This window comes from Epinephelus lanceolatus, chromosome 4 (assembly GCF_041903045.1).
Source record: "Epinephelus lanceolatus isolate andai-2023 chromosome 4, ASM4190304v1, whole genome shotgun sequence".
Taxonomy (NCBI): domain Eukaryota; kingdom Metazoa; phylum Chordata; class Actinopteri; order Perciformes; family Serranidae; genus Epinephelus; species Epinephelus lanceolatus.
Genome location: NC_135737.1, coordinates 40,563,637 through 40,583,367, shown reverse-complemented (window position 1 = coordinate 40,583,367; position 19,731 = coordinate 40,563,637). Strand labels below are relative to the sequence as shown.

At 39.6% G+C, this 19,731-nt stretch overlaps 1 protein-coding gene across 4 annotated transcripts in view; it reads right to left on the bottom strand.

The window, feature by feature from the left end:
• Positions 1 to 19,731, bottom strand: part of lsamp (limbic system associated membrane protein) — a 754,238-nt gene that overhangs the window by 15,107 nt on the left and 719,400 nt on the right. For all 4 annotated transcript variants that reach the window (XM_078167295.1, XM_078167294.1, XM_033630981.2 and 1 more), the window contains 2 exons: positions 4,792 to 4,923; positions 2,496 to 2,616 (listed from right to left, as the gene is read on the bottom strand). In XM_078167295.1, coding sequence (XP_078023421.1) covers positions 2,496 to 2,616; positions 4,792 to 4,923 — 253 coding nt within the window. The remainder of the gene's footprint in view (positions 1 to 2,495; positions 2,617 to 4,791; positions 4,924 to 19,731) is intronic.

Sequence of the window (19,731 nt, the reverse complement as noted above, 5' to 3'; positions counted from 1 at the left end):
TTTCCGTTTTTTAATCATTAGCCGTTCCTCTGTTCAAGTCTCAAGTCTCTGACTCAGGTGGCGAGTTTGCTGCAGAGGGCGGATCTCTCTCAGGTTATTAAATGATAAGTCTTGAAATGGAGTGACTGGGTCGTCACTGCCTTTGAATGTCATTACACTTTGGTCCTCTTCAAGTGTCTCCCAGATACATGCATGACACTTAAATTGATCGTTTTCGAATGAACATCTGTGTCTGGTCACACAAATTGTGATTTCACAGGAGACAGTATAGTGCCTGGAAGCTGATTTCCATTTCGCTGGAATTACTTGTGTTATGAGAAAAGGGGTTATTGAGATTTTCACTGACTACAGTATATAAATTGCATCCAGGAGGACACCCAGTCTGTTCTCCCTTTTCTCTTCTCAAAAGAAAATCAGAGAAGAATCCACTGCTGTCGCATGCAGTTATGATCAATTAACAGCGGAGTACCAGCCTACTGAGTGATTAAGTGGGTGATTAGTCATTATCAAACTACACAGATGATGTCATCAAATTAACATTGGGATGTGACAATGGGACCACTGTGAGGGCAGATTTGACAAAGGGATCAAAGAGCTCCATTATAGCCACTGAGCAAAATGATACGGAGCACGCCTGGCACAGGGAACAAAGTGATGAAGCTGCTGCCACATTTGGGAGATGAGGAGGAAACTACTCTGGAGAGAGCATGTGGAAAGTTTCTGACCCAGATCACAGACTGGACCTCAGAGTAGTCCTGTTGTTTGAAGACAGCGCTGAGATGCGTGACTGTTCAGTGTAATATTCACCAAATATTAGCATAAGGAACAGTGTTCAATATGATTTTTAATTTAGAAAGCAATGGTGTTCATTAATTGCTCATTAATTGTGCTCATAACAGCAAACAGTTTGTTTACAGCTGTCATTTTCATGCCTAAGTAAATTCAATGTAAATCATTGTTTTGCCTCATTATTTTAATGGCTGCAACATAAACAAAGTTTGTTCCTTGCCTCCAGGTAAGTCAGGTCAAGTCTATTCCAAGGGGCAGTTCATCCCCAAATCAAAAATACATATTTTCCTCTTACCTGTGGTGCTATTCGTGAATCTAGATTGTTTTAGTGTGAGTTGCAGAGTGTTGGAGATATTGGTCATAGAGATGTCTGCCTTCTCTCCAATATGATGGGACTAGATGGCGCTTGACGTGCGGTGCTCAAAGTGCCAAAAGAATACATTTGAAAAACTCAACAGCAGCGTTCCCTTCCAGAGATCATGACGTGGTTACTCAAGATGTGAGCAGTTTGATTGAGGAACTATTTTCTGTCTTCTCAACTATAAGTACACTCGCCGTGTGTTTCCTGCACAGGAGGAAGCGTGCATCTACTCGTGGACAAGAGGCCTGTACTTGTGACAGCGCAAGATGTAAACATTAATGGTGTCCTTCTCAGCTGAGCTGTAATGTTAGCTAACTTAGTGATAGGTGAGCTAGCAGTAGATGCACCCTTCCTTCTCTGTGGGGGGTGTGGTTTGGTAGTAAGAAAGTAATTCCTACATGAAACTGCTCACAACAAAGTCCGTGGAATATCTTGAGTAACCAGGTCATGACTGCTGGAAAGAGACATTGCTGTTGAACATTTCAAATGTACTTTTTTGGTTCTTTATGCACCACAAGCCAAGACCCATCTATTTCCATTATAGTCAAGAAGAGGCAGACATCTCTAATACTGACATCTCCAACACTTGACAATTCACACCCAAACAACTCGGACTGATAAATAGCACTACAGGTAAGAGGAAACATGCCGTTTTGATTTAGGGTGAACTGTCTCTTTAGGGTTATTTCTGCAACCTATCATCACATGCACCAGCAGGACTCTATAGCACTGATCACAAATCAGCATGTTTCAATACAGAATCCACCAAAATAAACCTTAAAGTAGGTACTAAGTTATGGTACTGAAATCATGACACAATTTTTCCCAAACCATTGCAACTCATATATACAGTAAAAGCTTTTGTAGTGAAGGCTTATCATAAAGACTTTGTTGTTTCCAGTAATCGGACATGTAAGAGAGAGACGTTTTTCCATCCTGGAAAAGTTACAGGAGGTAATTCCAGTAATAAAGGAGCTGCAGACCATGAGGGGTGCCAGCAGCTTTGGTGGATCAGTCTTACAGTTGATATGGTTGTTTGTGATGGAGGAGGCTAATGGCTTGTGCTCTATTTAATGGCTTGTTGACTTGTTGTGGCGTATGCATTTGAACACATTCTCTTAGTCCTTGACTGGGATAAAGCAAAGAAAAATACACAGAACGAGGCTGAATCAGTGTCTTAGTGATGATCCATCTGGCGACTGCCCAGTGTTTCTATCTGTTTTTCATGTTCTTCAATCAGAATTAAGACACTGGGTTTTGTCACCTCATCATCATGTACACACCTCTGTACACCTGTGTATTTGTGACATGGATGCTGGGAGTGCAAATATGTGTCAGGTTTTACCTTTTTTCGTCTCTGTACCATTCAAACTCTGGCGTAGGCACAGCGGTGGCGTCACACTGCAGTGTCGCTATGCGGCCCACTTGAGTCTCTGAGCTCTGGGTTTTCTTTATTGTCGGAGGGTCTGCAGAGTCACATAATGTTGACATAAGTTACATCTTAAAACCATTAACCAAACCAATTCTCACGCTGAAGTGTTAAGATCCTCCCTAATAAAATTATTTCGCATGGCACTTGTGTCTTCTTTCAATTTGTCTTTGAAATGCTCAGAAGTCCTTTCCTTAAAAATTGAATCAATGGTCCAACGTGAAGAATTTAGGGGCAAAATCAGCAGAAATGGTATATAATCTTCATAACTATGTTTTCATTTGTTTATTTGTGCCATGGTGTTTCTACAGTAGACCAGAGCAGGCAAGCCAAACACTGGCTCAAGATAGAGCCATCTGCATTTTCACGTTGGCTGCTTTACTTGTCCTACATGCTAAGCATATAGAGGAAGTTGCAGTTCTGCAACCTCACCACTAGATGCCACTAAATCTTACACACTACATCTTTCATGTCATTTGGCCAAGTATGTCTAAATAGGGTCAATGGAACAAAAGGTGAGCTGTTTCATATAATAGCATATGCTCTGTATTAATCTCACTGAAAAAAAAAATCTTGGATAAGGTCAAGTTGCTTCATTTTGTTGTGTAAAATTTCAATCTATCCGAACGTCTTTAAGCCCCAAGAACTAAAGTCAGACATATTATTTGGGGCCAGACTTAAAAATGTAATCAGTGCTAAAACTTCAAATTTTTATCTTTTACTTTATTAATGTCTTTCTTTTAAATGCTCTGTTTTCCCTTTCCTAAAAAAATGAGTTAAAGGTCCAGCATGTAGGATTTAGGGGCATACTGTATACTGGCAGAAATGGTATATAATATTCATAACTATGTTTTCAGTAGTTTATAATCACATGAAAATAAGAATTGTGTTCCTGATTCCTCAGAATGAGCTGTTTCTATCTACATACAGAGTGGGTCCTCTTCCACAGAGTCCCCCCATGGTGTTTCTACAGTGGCCCAGAACTGGCAAGCCAAACACTGGCTCTAGATAGTACCATTCACATTTTCACGCCAGCCACCCTACATGCTCTTACATGCTCCTACATGCTTAGGACATGGGGGAAGTTTCAGTTCTGCAACCTCACCGCTAGATGCCACTAAATCCCACACACTAGATCTACAATGTCAGTTGGCCAAAGAGGTCTACATAGGGTTATTGGAACAAAAGGCAAGCCCTTTTATATAATGACATATACTTTGTATTGAATCTCACTGAAAAAAGAAAAGAGAAATGGATGAGGTCAAGATGCTACATTTGCAAATCCAACACACTAGATCTTTAATGTCATTCAACGAAGTATGTCTAAAAAGGGTTACTGGAACAATAGGAAAACTATTTCCTATAAGACATATGTTCTGTATTGAATCTCACTGAAAACAAAAATCTTGGATAAGGTCAAGGTGCTATATTATGTTGTGTAAAATTTCAATCTATCTTAAGCCCTTTAAGCCCCAAGAGCTATGATTTGTGGGAAAAGTAATCAGTGTTAAAACTTCAAATTCATCAAGTTTATTAACATTCATCATAAACACATAATGATTTCTCCAAACATCACAACGGCCAGAAATATGTCCGATGTGGATTAATGCCCATTTTCCATTTAGGATTAAAAACTAAGAAATAGTTTAATATAGAAATCTTTATCATTTCATACAGGCACTTAGACTTGGCGAAAGTACAAATTGGGCAACCAGCCAGACGTGATTTGTTCAGATCAAAGAGAATCCTATAACTCCTCTGGGGGGGAAGTTGGTTTGTGATGTCTCATGAGCTGTTCATCAATCCTCAACAGCCAACATATGCATTACACTCTTCAGATCCAACATGGACCCCTGACAAGATGTAATTAGGTGATCGTGTTTTGAAATGCTAAGTGTCTCTTAAATGATGATGGTAAGTGAGAATCACCATGGAAATGACAGTTGCAATCACAGAGAGATCGTTCTCTGTCTACCTGGGTTCGTCTTGAAAAGACTGAAGGGTGCTCCAAAACTTTCAAGACGAAGCCACCACTCTCTGCCACGCTATATTCTCCACGTCTCTATGCTTAATTCCAATCTTGAATTTCACAGCCTACACTTCTATCTGTTGAGTGTATCATCTTGTAATATTTCTGTTATGAAATATGATGAAATTATTGATCATTGTTGAGTTTGGAAGATGGTGAGTGCTGCAGTGTGTGGCTACTTACAGCTGACAACCACGTTGACATATTTGACATCAGGCGTGGCGACGTCGTTGCTGGCCTTGCATTCATAGCGACCTGCTTGGTTTCGCATGATACCTATAATATCCAAGTACTCTTCTCCATCCAACGGCTCTGCTGCAGTGAGATAGAGTAAGAAGTGAAGAAGGGATTGGAGAGAGGCCAGAGGGAGAGGAACAAAGAGGGAGACAAAAGAAAGGAGAGAAAGGAGAAGTTGGATGAAGACAAAGTTAATGTTTGAGCTTTGTTCCACCGTAATAAAATTTCCTTTCAAGTTCAACTCTTACTTTTCCCACTCCTTCCTCAGCAGCATGATCTACTGGCCATCATTTTGAACAGAAATATATTTTCCCTTCAACTAATCCAGGTAAGAAACTTTTGAACTTTTCAAGGAATAGTTCAGCATTTTGAGAAATATCTACTTACTTGTCAGGAGTTACACAACAAAGCCAGCAGCCGGTTAGCCTAACTTAGCATTAAACAAGTTCATTTGGACGCATGTTTTCATGTACAGTATCTATACTATACTCGTTAGATGTTCTATGTTTTATCAGATATTTGTTATGTACTACCACTCCTGCTATAGAAGCTGACTTTTTATTTTAACTGTATGCTTTTGCAACTGAAATAACAGATAAAAAAAATAAGAATTTATTATGACCTCCCCTGAGACTACTGCTATTATTTTGCCACCCACATCAGCTTGGCACGGCCACCATTAGCATAGAGGACACTAAGATGCTTTATGAAAGAGCAAGCAAAATGGCCAAACTGACAGAATTCAAGAATCACTGAGAACATTCAGGGACATACTGCATCCAGAATACTGTGTGTTGGGTACATAATGGAACACAATGTCACTGTTGAAATGTCATGTTTCACAGTTCATATTAGTAATAGATATAGATCTTTAAAGGTGTCGGTATGTCCAAAATGAAGGAGTTCATGTCACTTGTTGTATGACCCTGAAGGCAAGACATAAAGCCCAGATCAGACCAAAGATTCATGAAGAGATGATCAATGTGCTGTTCTGCAGGGTTCTAAAAACCTGCAGGTTCACACCAATGCAACTAGATTAGATGGTGTAGCATCTCTATGCAACAACTCTCTGTACTTCTGTTCTGATTTGCAGGCTTTTCAGGCTTATTTTGAGGCTGAATATAATTTGTAGCTTGTTAAAATATGAATGAGGATAGTGATAGTGAGATACTGGCTACAGCAGCACTTGTAGTAGTGATATGTCGAAAAACATAAAATGAGCATCAGATGAACTGTATTCATAATAAATACCCCTCAATAATATAAGTTAGCAGTCAATGAGAATGTGTGTGTGTGAGGGGGCATAAGTACATACATCAAGCAACAGCGACCCACTGTCTAACACCGGCACATATGAGGATGGAAACAGAGGGCTCAGGGGGGACAGAGCACCTGCTATCTGCGGTAATTTTGACTTGACCAGCAGACTTCACTACAAGCCGATTGACTGTAGAAACAGGTGATGTGCTTTACGTTCTAAAACTAGCCGCCAGCAATTAGACCAGCTGAGTTGCAGGTGACACCATCAGCAAGCTTGAATCGAGCTCAGATGGCCAGTTCACACCACTGCAACTGTTCTCTGCAACGTTCTCCAAAGGTTTCACCTCATCGTGAATCACTGGTCTGAACTGGGCTTAAGACATAGGACACTTTATTTTCTTGGTAGGCATTCAACAAAATTATGTTTGGTAACTTTCAGTGTCCTGATCTTGGAACTGATGACGACGATGAGCCTCCGGAGGAAACACCCAATATTTCAAAGGATCTGATTTGTGGATATCTGGGCAAAGATTTCCTGTTCCTGTCATTTCATCAACTCTCTATAAACAGATCTCTGCATATTCACACTTCATGTGATGTGTAAAGTGTGCTTGGTTTTGTTGTTGAATAAAAAGGCCTCAAATTCTAACATAAGACAAGTGTGAGTATTTCTGTGTGTGTATTTGTGTGTGTGTCTGACACCTTTAAGTCCACCGAGACTTACTTTTGATTAAGGGCTAAAATAATTAAGGAGCAATTTGAACTACAGCATGCTTCAACACTCATAGTCCACAATGAATTGTTTCAAATTCACAGTCAGGACATGCTGGGAAACACAGACTGAATGACTGCGATTGACTCTTAAGCTGAAAGCACATTTAATATTCAACCACTTGTTAAGCTGACTTTTATTAGTTGTTTGTCTGAAAGCTTCAATTAACAGAGGAGCAATATCTGCAAATGTCAGACAAAGCATTGGAACTGACTGGAGGAAAACCACAGAGACGACCAGACAGATATCTGACTAATTGTTTAACGAGCAATCCAGCTAATTAGCCATGTAAAGAACACAGCGTCTTGGCATCTCATTAAGGAAGATCTGCTATGTCTTATTAAAGATCTGTGGGAGGGTCAGGAGCAGGAAATGGCAAAGTCTTTTTTGTGCTGCCATATCTTTTGTACTTCACCTTCTCACTACATTTGAAGGTAGCATTGTGGTGAAGACTCTGTGGTATCATTACTTACTAAATTTATTTGGTGGAGGTGTGCTGCATATGATAACACTTTGTTTGCACACAACACAAAGATCTACAGCTTGTTTGTTTGACTTGAACGTCGATTCTACCTACATTTCAACCAATTTCAATGGACTTAATGGACACTGCAGTAACTTAATAAGAAATCATCTGCTTGTGGCCAGTGTGCCAACAGTGCAGATATCTCAGAAAGATGCAATTATCTGCCCTGAATGAGGGAGGGAGTCTCCTAGGACATAGCAAATGTAATAACTACAATAACATTGACTGATTCTTCCCTTAATCTAAGAAAATAAAGAATGATGAAATCTTGGCGGTGGAAATAAATTGCACAGAGGAGATCTCTGGGGTGAGTGTGGAAAATGCATTGTTTATAACAACAGTAAATGTCAGTAGTCTCAATTGTGGGCAAGTTCATGCTCATGTTACGAGTGAGGGGCTGCAGGCTCCACGAGACTGAAGCGTCTCGACCCGAAGAAATGAACCGGCAACTTCAGGGACTTCGATATGGGAGGTTAGCGGAAAAACAGCTGTTCTGCTTTGGCGGACACACATAAATGCTGCACCTTTTAATGCCATAAAGCTCACATAAACAATAGGTAACAACACCCCTGAAACGTCAGTCTGACTTCATACATGGCTCAAGCTCAAACGCCAGATATTTGAAAAAACTGTGTCTGGCCTCAGTGTTTGAAACAGAAAGCAAAAAATAACCAAATGTTCCAAATCAAGTGCATGATGGAGATGGAGGTCAGCTCATACAGTATCATTTCATATTGATTGAAAGATCAGTGGGATCATGATCAAAGTCTAAACCAGATCATACTCAGCTCTCCCTGGACAAACTGCTAGAGTAATGTGATTGGAGAGGTATGATTGAAAATCAGTTGCCATGGAAATTCTATTGAAGCTCAATCTCTTCTTCATTGCTTTGGTTTGGTGCTGGATACACAGAAAGAGAAAACCAGGTGACTGCAAAGATCAAAGAAGAGAGAAGAGAGAAGAGAATTCAAATGAGAGATGAGAGGAAGAGGCTCGACGATTTCTTTCTAAGCGCAGCAATTAACTGTCAGTAATCTCACCTGGTGTGTATGGAGAGCAACTCAATCATGAAGGATGAATAGAACGTGATGTACTGTCTAAAGAAACAATTAATTACAATGCAACATTTCATGCATCTTTGTCAGTGCCCACAGGAGAATACAGCTTCCTGCACATGAAGTGTGTGCTTCACGTTATCTGTTTAATGAAGCGTAATGAAGATAGATTGGTTAATCTTGTCTGGAGGGAATTGATTAGCGTGTGTGTACAGTATATGTGTGCATGTGTATGCACACGTGCCCACGCCTGTCTGCGGAGGCGTAATGTCTCTATGGTGAGTATGAAGTGTGCACGCATGAACTGGGATGAAGACACATTTCCTTTAAGGTTTTCAGGAAGCACTGAGAGCAGTGACTGATTCAAAATGTGCACATTAGAAAAGGGCCATGAATCCTGGCATTACTCTACTATATCATCACATTCCTATGCAAATCTGAATAGAGGAGGGAGGGAGAGAGGGTGACAGAGAGGATAAGAGTAGATAAAGTAAGGGAAGGACAAGGTGTGAGTATCCTACAAACATATATATCTTTCCAGATAAACATCAGCATGTTAGCATGTTGATGTTCAGCAGGCACTACTATCTTAATATGGTATGCTAGCATGCTCACCTTTCCTAATTAGCACAAAACAAAAAGTACAACCGATATAAAATATATTGAAGGTATTTGGCCATAACCAAAAGTAAGCACCAAAATTTTGACCTGATAATGGCGTTAAATGAAAAGTCAGGGGACCAAGGTTAGGATTCATCTCTGGGCACCATGAATATTTGTGCTAAATTTCACCATAATCTGTTCATCCAATAATTGTCAAGATACTTTACTAAATGATAAGAATATTGATCACATGAGGAGAGAAAGGAAAGGGAAGGTGATCAACAAAGTCAGTAGAGTTCCCCATAAATGTCTGTATAAAATTTCACTGCAATGCATCCAGTAGTTGCTGGGACATTTCAGTCTGACCCAAAATTGCCATTGCTAGAGCCAAACTGCTAGCATGACTAAAAATCCAATAAGTTAGCTCACATTTCTCACATCATTATCATAACTTAATAATTCATTCATCATCCATTCATTAATTTCCTGTAACTGCTAATCCTGTTGGGGGTTGCAGGGGGGCTGGAGTCTATCCCAGCTGACACTGGGTGAGAGGCGGGGTACACCCTGGACAGGTCACCAGACGAACCCCAAACCCCCTAGCTGTAAGGCGACAATGCTAACCACTGCACCACCATGCTGCCAATACTAAATGATGTTAAAATAATAACATTCTGTTCATGTATAACAGCATATTGAGATGATCTCATTCCTACGTGTCATATTTTGAAGCTTGGGAAGAAATCCCCAGCATCATTAACATGACCCTAGGAGCAGACATTTGTGTTGTATCTTGATGCTGAGGGGGTCATCGGTAAGTCATGTGAGTCCACTAAGAAGGGGTAGTGGTTTGGTTTACGTAACAAAACTACTAACCCTAACTTTTCCTTATTAAGTAAGTTAGGTGAATCCATTAAGAAGGGGTCACTGGTTAAAATCAGGCAACAAAACTAGGTTAGGGTTAGGAAAAGATCATGGTTGACGACTGTCATGTGAGTGACTTAAGAGCCATGTGACTGATGAGTGACATGACAAAATAACTCAACTGTAGAAAACAAGTGCCACACACTCTGGCTCCATATGCATTTCTTTTATCTTGATGATGTTTCGGCCTTTGGGCCTTCTTCAAGATCAACAAGCATATTGAGACACTGATCTGTTATATGGGCCACAAGGTGTGGCCCACATAACAGATCGGTGTACCTGAGCCAGAGTGTGTGACACTTGTTTTCTAAAATCACATCTATTGCCAGTGATCAGCACCTCCTCCTCCTAATCAGCACCTTTTATGTGCGTTACTTTTATACTTTAAATAGTGGCAATTAGTTGACTTTTAGTTTCGCACAAACACCAGTCTCCTGGGTCAAAGTCCTGTGCTTGTTGGAAACATCCACCTTCCCTCCCATCCACTCTAAACACACTTTCACACTCTTTATTCTACATCTGCTGCTCTTAACATCTAATCATGATGCACATGGGTCTAAATTGGAGTTGGTTGAGACGCAAAAGGGAGGGGGCCCTTAGTGGCTCATTTTGACATCCTGGGAGTGACACCAGCTGGCTGTGTAGTTGGCTAGTTATGGTAATAATGAGTGGGAACAGCTACTATATGAAGCAAGCTGACTTCCTCAGCACATAGCTCTTTATATCTATTTGTTTAATCTAGATTCAGTCCTTACCATTGAGTACTTGATGCTCATTTTAATGTATCTTCCAGTGTTTATTGCGTTCTGATATAAATGTGTTTAAATATGTCCAGTATGGATGTGATATGATGTACTGTAATGTGCCGTCTTTACTTGCAGAGTTTGCATGTGCAAACCACAGATAAAATTTCTGCTTTCGTGTGCAAAAAGTAGACATTAAAGTGTTTCCTGTTGATATCAGACTGACCCTTAATGATACAGCTGACAGCAATGTGCAGCTTAAGCTAACGAGCTGCCATTAGCTTCACGATGGCACGATTTGCTTTACAGCCCTGAATCCTGGAGGCCTCGATTTAGAGCTTTTAAGGTGATAGGCTTAAATGATAATGATATAATGTGTTGCTAGTTTAACTGGGATATTCAGACAACACTGTTTACTTCCAACTACCATGACCATCAGGAACACACAACCCACTCTTTTTTTTTAAACATCAAAAAAGATAAAGTGATGTTCCTTCATTTCACAGAATTAACATTAATTAACTTAGATTAGTAAATGTATTGGCAACAATTGTCTAGATAGATAGATAGATAGATAGATAGATAGATATTTTCAAAACTCTGGCTTTTATGGCAGTACCTATACCTTTAAAATATTCATTCTCTCTTTTTCCTCACTTTTACATTCACATAAGTAAACACACATGCGCGTTGCCTCCACCACCTGTATATCTTTGGATGCAGGTCAGAGTTTGAATCTCTGCCAAACAGCAGAGCATTTGTTGTACATCTTTTGATTATATTTCTGTTGCGAGCGGTTTTCTCCGACCTCTCTCCTGGTATACTTGGAGTGGGGGGCACACAAGTGTCAGTAGCCTTGAGCTACTTTAGCAATAGCATTCATAATGAGGAACACAGAGGGAATAGGTGGCAAAATGCATAGTCTATTTTCTACTCTGAGAGAAAAGCATTAACTGAAATAGAAACTTGTGGTTGCAGACAATGTTTTGGATGACTGAACTTTGGAGTTTCAGCAGATAAATCATCCCCCTGTCAAAAACATGAACTTAAGCTCATATTTCTGTAAAATATAAATGCTCCACTGTGCGTTGGCACTGGTATGCAGCTATCATTATGCAATGAAAATGCTAAGCAACAAAATTTGCTCCAATTTTGTGTTTGTGATTTTTTGAGGTATCCAATGTCAGGGGCTGCACATCTTATTTTATTACCAAAGTATTCCATGATTATTAAAGAGAAACATACACCCAGTTTGCAAAAATCAACAAACATGGAGACATGCTTGGTTCTTTTTTAGAAAGCCTTGTTTTAAGAGCTATTGAAAAGAAACACCTCCACTGTGGGAGTTTGAAATTCTGTGGGTTTTATCCCACAAGAGTCAGAGATACATTGAAAAATCACTCTATACTGTAACTGGAAACCATGTAATAATGGATGATTACAGGAAACATTTGTAGATAATTTCGTTATACAGCGAGTTGCATTATAGCTGTCTACAGCTGAATGAAGCACTGCAGTCAGCTTGTCTACTGAGCCATTATTATTGGCCAGCTTATGATGTTTATTGGAAAACTAGATAAATAGTTTAAGGTTTGTGACTGTCCAAACTGCAAAATATGTAAGCCCAGTTTCCACCGAGCAGTACGGTACAGTTCAGTTCAGTACGCTTTTTTTTCCTTTTTTCCACTGTGAACAGTTGTGGATGGTACCAATGGACAGGGTTTCTGCAGGTATCAGCAAATCTAATTTAATGCTTTTTAATGCCCTTTTTAATGCCACTTTAAACAAATTTAATGTCCATGTCCAACTGTATGGGGTGCCGTTTGTAAAGTGTCTCACGCTGAAAATAACATCAATATTCTGCCACATTTAGCTTCAAACAATGTTTAAAAAAGTATTGTGAATTTTTTAACATAACCTTTTACCACATTTACAGCAATATTTGTTAACTTAGAAATATATTAAATAGTTAAATCTAAATATTAAATGTGGCACCTAAATGTTAAATGTTAAACCTAAATATTAAATCTAAATACGAAATCTAAATATAAATCTAAATGTTAAATCTAAATGCTAAATATAAATATAAATGTTAAATCTAAATATTAAATCTAAATCTAAATCTAAATGTTAAATCTAAATGTTCTGGGTGAAACTAAATATTTAGCTAATATGCAAATTCACACTGCCGGTCACCGGAAGTACCAAAATAAAAACTCGAAATGGTCAGACTGTGTTTATAGAATCAAATAACAAATTAAAACCAACTTATCGGGGGAAATGAACACTTGAACATACATTAGCGTGATAATAACTATCTAAAATAACAAGAAACATGTTTGGAGAAATTTTATTTGACGTGTACTTTGAGTTGTTAGTGTCCCTTCGGAGGGACTAACAACCTAAGCTAAGCTAACAACCATTAGCTCTTAGCACCGTTAGCAGTGTCTGTAATGACTCATTAACTCTAAACGGTCCGTAAAAAAAATATTTTTTTCCAGCGGATGTCTTAGTTACAACATGCTAACAGCTAACGGTTAGCCCCGCTAATCTACGATAACCATGTTATTAATTTCAGAACGTGATAGCAATGTTTGTTCAATCATTGTGTTTTTAGACTTTACAAACACCAGATTAGTCTAAACTGTGATATAGTGACGTGAAAAATGTGAGATATGCATATATATATATGTAGCTAAAACGCTGGTTTTCTACCCAGAAGTATTTGTAAACAAGGTGATTCCCTCCGAAGGGACACTAACAACTCAAAGTACATGTCAAATAAAATTTCTCCAAACACGTTTCTTGTTATTTTAGGTAGTTATTATCACGCTAATGTATGTTCAAGTGTCCATTTCCCCCGATAAGTTGGTTTTAATTCGTTATTTGATTCTATAAACACAGTCTGACCATCTCAAGCTTTTATTTTGGTACTTCCGGTGACCGGCAGTGTGAATTTGCATATTAGCTAAATATTTAGTTTCACCCAGAACATTTAGATTTATATTTAGCATTTAGGTTTAACATTTAGATTTAGACTTATATTTAATATTTAGATTTAACATTTATATTTATATTTATATTTAGCATTTAGATTTAACATTTATATTTATATTTAACATTTAGATTTATATTTAGATTTAATATTTAGATTTAACATTAGGTGCCACATTTAATATTTAGATTTAACTATTTAATATATTTCTAAGTAAACAAATATTGCTGTAAATGTGGTAAAAGGTGACGTTAAAAAATTCACAACACTTTTTTAAACACACAGGTAAAATGTTGATGTTATTTTCATCGTGAGCCACTTTACAAACGGCACCCCATACAACTGCAGATACAGTTATTTATTTATTTGTTTTATATATATATATATATATATATATATATATATATATATATATATATATATGGGCCAACAAGTGCTAAACACCTCTGGGAACTCCTTCAAGACTGTTGGAAAACCATTTCAGGTGACTACCTCTTGAAGCTCATTGAGAGAATGCCAAGAGTGTGCAAAGCAGTAATCAGAGCAAAGGGTGGCTATTTTGAAGAAACTAGAATATAAAACATGTTTTCAGTTATTTCACCTTTTTTTGTTAAGTACATAACTCCACATGTGTTCATTCATAGTTTTGATGCCTTCAGTGAGAATCTACAATGTAAATAGTCATGAAAATAAAGAAAACGCATTGAATGAGAAGGTGTGTCCAAACTTTTGGCCTGTACTGTATATATATACATATATATGTACAGTATATATAAGAATATATTTGTGTTTCTTGTGCCTTCATTTATGTTATGTTTGTAAAAATTTAATTTATTTTTGTTTTAGTTAAAGGGGTATCGTTTAAAATACATGCATTTGCAGATTGATTGATTACGTTCATATTCTTATTTTACAAATAAATCAGACGTTACTCAGTACTTGAGTAGTTTTTCCACCAAATACTCTTTTACTCTTACTCAAGTAATTATTTGGATGACTACTTTTTACTTTTACTTGAGTAATATTGTTCTAAAGTATCAGTACTCTTACTTGAGTACAATATTTGGCTACTCTACCCACCTCTGCTCACAAGACGGTTTACAGTCTCAGAGTTTATTTGCACATTTCAGAAATAACAAAACCAGCCTGAAGAACGATGTGAAAAACTAACTCTAACCTGAAAAGGCTGGAGGCGTCAATGTAGCGGCAGGTGTGGTGGTGGTAGCAGCAGCAGCTGCAGTTGTGGTGGCGACAGCAGAAGTTGCGTTGCTGGTCACGGAAAGAAATTCACACACAGTTAACTGCTGCCTGCCTTTAATCGCCGACTTGTGACTATCTGACAGCATGTGTGATTTCACCGCATTGACGCCCATTGTGCAAAGTTTGAAGATCTCTTTGCACACACTGCAAAATGCCTCTCCGGGTTTACCGTCGACAACTTTAACCAGGTTCTGAATAGTTCCTCATCCAACCACTTCTGCTGAAACTTGCATTTTCCCATTTTTCCGACATTTGCTAATATTCCCTCTGCTCTTTAGCCACAGCATGAGCACGCTCACAGCACGCTAGATTCCAAGCAACCGGTGTTGTGACTCTGTGCATCGGCCGTAAACAATAGCCAATTAAAGGGTTCTGCTGTCAATCATCACATTATACTTCCGATCAAAATTATTAAATGTTTATATAATCAAAATAAATCATGAATAACAATGTTTTTTTTTTCCATCAAGTGTATTTAATTTTTTAATGCCTCTGGACATCGAATTTAATGCTTTTTCATGCCATTTAAGGCCTTAATTTTCGCAAAATCTATTTAATGACTTTTAATGCTTTTTAATGACCCACGGAAACCCTGATGGAGCCGTTCTGCACCGTCCCCATGTTTGGTCCCCCCTCTGTTGGGGTACCTAGCACACAGATCTGGTACTAAAAGGTGGAGCTGTGAACACTGCATTCTGATTGGTCAGTAGAGGACGGTCACTCTGCTCAGGGCTGAGTTGTGTCTGGTTTTGAGGCTCATGTAACCACTGTTCATACTGTGGAGAGTTTTATTAGTAAACTGTAACTATAAAATGAAAGGATGTTTTGCTGCCTCTCACAGCAGCTGGAGTCTAAGAAAAAAATAACTTAATTCACTGTGCCGACTGCTGGCAACTTTTAAGGTGGAACTTTAACTTGTAATGTTACTCAGTGCATGAGGTGAAGACGTGAATCAATCAGCGCACCTTAAATTTCAATATGACAACTTATGACCATCACTTTAGTTTTTGTGTGACATACACTTTTAGTAATGAGTGGACCTTCAAGCATTTATATATATTAATTTCCACTGGGTTATGCGAACGGAATATATTTTAATCCTCACTTGGAGAAAATAAAAAACATGGTGCAGAGCATCGTTCCTGTGAACTACAGTAACACTAACCCCCGAGCTTGCCTTAGAAGGACAAAGTGCACAAACCCGCTAATTTTTTAAATATCCCATGGAGAGAGACTCTCACTGCAGCCTGTTTAACTTTGAAAATGTCTGCATACAGCCTCGTTCTGTGACGATAAACGAGGTGCAGACTTCCATCTGTGTCACCAGTAATGAGGAAATACAGTGAGTGCTGGACAGAGCAGTGAGTGACAACAACCCCGCCCACATTTAAGAATACTGTTTGTGGTGGAAATGCTAGGATCTAGGTACCATGTCTGAACTTTTGGATCAAAAGGTACCATATGGGGGCTACAGTGTACACAACATGCTCGTGGCTAAGCAGTGACAGCATATCAATTATTATTATAATTTTCTTTTCTTTTATTTGAAGCTGCGCTTTAAACCCACGTTTCACCCCGTCTTTGACACCAAGCTCAAACTGCCATTCACTAATTCGCCAAGCAGCCTAGCACTAGCTATGCTGAAAAGACAGTGCATATAATTGCAGTCTTTTTCCACACATTATACTGTTGAAAGCCCTGCGGCCTGTGGGATATGCAACAGCAGGCTTTTGTAAGCGAGTTGGGAAGAGTTGAGGGGCCTGGAAGAAGAACACTTCTACAAATGCCTGCTGGATACTGATTTGCATTGCACTGGCAAATTTAAGTTTGTGTGAGCAACTACAAGGTTTCCATGTCAATTAAAAATGCTCTGACAGGGTGAGGGACAGCAGCGAGATGGGAGCACCAACACGTATTCTGTAGGTCCATGCATGCCCACATGCACCCCCAACCTCCCAAAGCAAGACTGGGACCAGAAAGGGAAAAGAGAGGGAGGGAGAGAAAGAGAGAAAGGAGGGATCTGTATCTCAAACCAGAAACTTCAGCTGGCAACTGGATGGCACTGATTTGCATATCCTCATGCATCATTCATTAGCATCACTTTACCACAGTGCGAAACATTACATTTATTTTGCAAATGCTAATTTATGTTAAGCAGCTGATTTGAGAAACTTCAGAGTCGAGTAGCATAAAAGACCCTGCGACATTTATTTCCTTTTGTCTGCATGAGTGTGACAGTATGTGCGCTGGCGTCTGTATGCATGCACGCTCTCCAACTCTGTCTTTGTGTATGTTTGAGCATGTGTGTATTTGTGTTTGGACAGTTGGTCCTGGGTTTATCTAACACAGCCACATGGTAGCTATCTTCTTGTCAGGAGTCGGTGTGATTTAAATGATGGGTCAACACATAATTACAGAGTAACTATCCTCATCAACACATTCCTCCCGATGGAGATAATGAAAAGATGACTGAGCTCAGAAACTAAATGAATCTTAAGCTCGCTTATGACTCTATTGACAGTGTGTTGCCAAAACCAAATACGCCATGCAATGCAAATATCAATTCACAGGGCTCAATGCTGCAATCTTAAAGGGATGCTGCACTCAAAGTTCAAATGCATGTGATTCCACTGTGTTTAAAACAATAAAATAAAATCACCCTCAACCTGAAATGTCTTAAATCCTTTGTAATGCAAGCACTGAAAAAACATCTCTTGTTAATGTGCTGTGTTATATTGCCTGAATCTAATGTCTTATTACACTTGGCAGCAATTCTGTAAATCTGAGAATAAATCCAACATGAATATCTTTTAAACAGTCTGAGGACAAAAGAAGAACTTTCACTTCTATTCACAAGCCATTTGCTGCCACTGCTGCTGGCGGTGCAGAAATAACACAGGTGTTGGAGCCAAAAACAAGACGGCTGTTTATTTGCCGCTTCTTGAGCCGAAGAAATGATACGCACAGCGGAGCGGTGCAAGCCGTCTGTTTTTCTCAACGCTGTCATTCCTCTCTCTATCTCATTTTCCCACTCTCTCCTTCTCCTTCGTCTTTCCACTCCTCACACGCCTTTGTTGTTTGTTGAGGCAGCTTCCGTGTGGTTTCTCTCAGTGTAGCCACACATTGTGTGGAGCTGTATGCCGCTGTTTGTCCCTATTCAAGTCCAAGGCTTTAAAAGGAGATTAATTGTTGATAAAACAGAATAGGGTATAGTGATTGAATTCCCATGAAGGGTAGTTGGGTTGTCCGCTTTCTCTTACACTTTGCTGATAAACGGATCGAGCCCATTGTTGTGGGAAGACTTCTCATTACTGTCTGGATAGATTCAATGGGCTTGGGTTTGCCATGGGAGAAGAGGCTTTGTGTTAAGCAAGGTCAGGCATAGACTATCACTGCTTACCCTTCTATTACTGTTTTTAGCTGTGCTCTCTGCTCTTCCTTGCTCTGTCATGCAACACACGTGTGCATGCAAAGACACGTATACACACACACACAGGATAGCATCATTCATGCACTTCCAAACACTTTTTCATGTCAAAATGTGACACTGACAGTGAGATAATCTCATAACTGTATTGCATCTCTGCAAGTACGGCTTGGCTCCGGGGATAAATGTTGTCAGACAGCGCACATAAAGATAAAGGTACAAGGGTGTGTGTGTGTTTGTGTGTGTGTGTGTGTGTGTATGCATGTGATTAAGGAGATGTGCTGCCAGTAAGGCCAAGGCTCTACCCTTGTCATGGGCACTCATCACTCCACACGACCGTGACTCCATCGCTTTCATTTAGTTACTGAAAATAGCACCAGCATAATCACCCGTAAATCACTTGCCTCCTGTAAAAAGAGATCTCCATTTTTCTGTACTGTAACTGACAGATCACATAGAACTGCTTTACTATATCAGATTTTCAAGTTTCAGTCCCCATATTATGACCAAAGTATTAAGACCAAACTTGTCTAAAGTACTGTTGTAAGAGTTTGAGAAATTTACGGCAATGTTCTGAGAATAAAGCAGACATTTCAAGAAAAACTTATATTTCAAGGATAAATTAATAATTTACTAAAGGTTCAGAATGCTGTGACAATTATAGCCCCTACAAGGAACTTTCATTTTGAGTTGATTTTGGCGACCCTGTGGACAAAAGCGGTAGTGTTTTGCCGGAATGAAGCCTACATTCCCCATGAGCTCTAGCGCGTATTGTCGTAAAGACGCTTACCTGGCTTGCGCATGTGTTTGTTTTGGGGATGAATGAAACAACAAGACAGGAAAACTTTGCCCCCGCTCCTATCGGAGATCCCAGCTCACCTCTGCCGCGCCCCAGCTCCACCTCGCCTCTTTATTTCTCGGGGCACTTGCTGGACCCTGTCGACGCCTGGCTGGTACCTGTCGTCGGCCTGGATGAGGTGTTCCAGCCCCGCGGCGCCTGGTCTCCTCGTCCCCGCTGGCGCGGGGTGAATCTGTGCAACCTGCAGCCTCTGTGTGTGGCTCCCCGGACAGCTAACGCCGTGGACCCGCCGGCTCCTGCCAGGATTGGGCTGGTAAATGCTAGATCGCTAGCGAACAAAACATTTATCCTGAAGGATTTCGTGACTTTCTGAGGATTGGATTTTCTCTGTGTGACTGAGACATGCCGTCTGAATGCCGTAAATCGTTTCATCCTGGAAGCAACCTGGGCCGGACCCGGTTACAGTTTCAGCTTATCTTCACACCGATGGTATCATTCGCCGTTGTAGGTCACGCACAGACA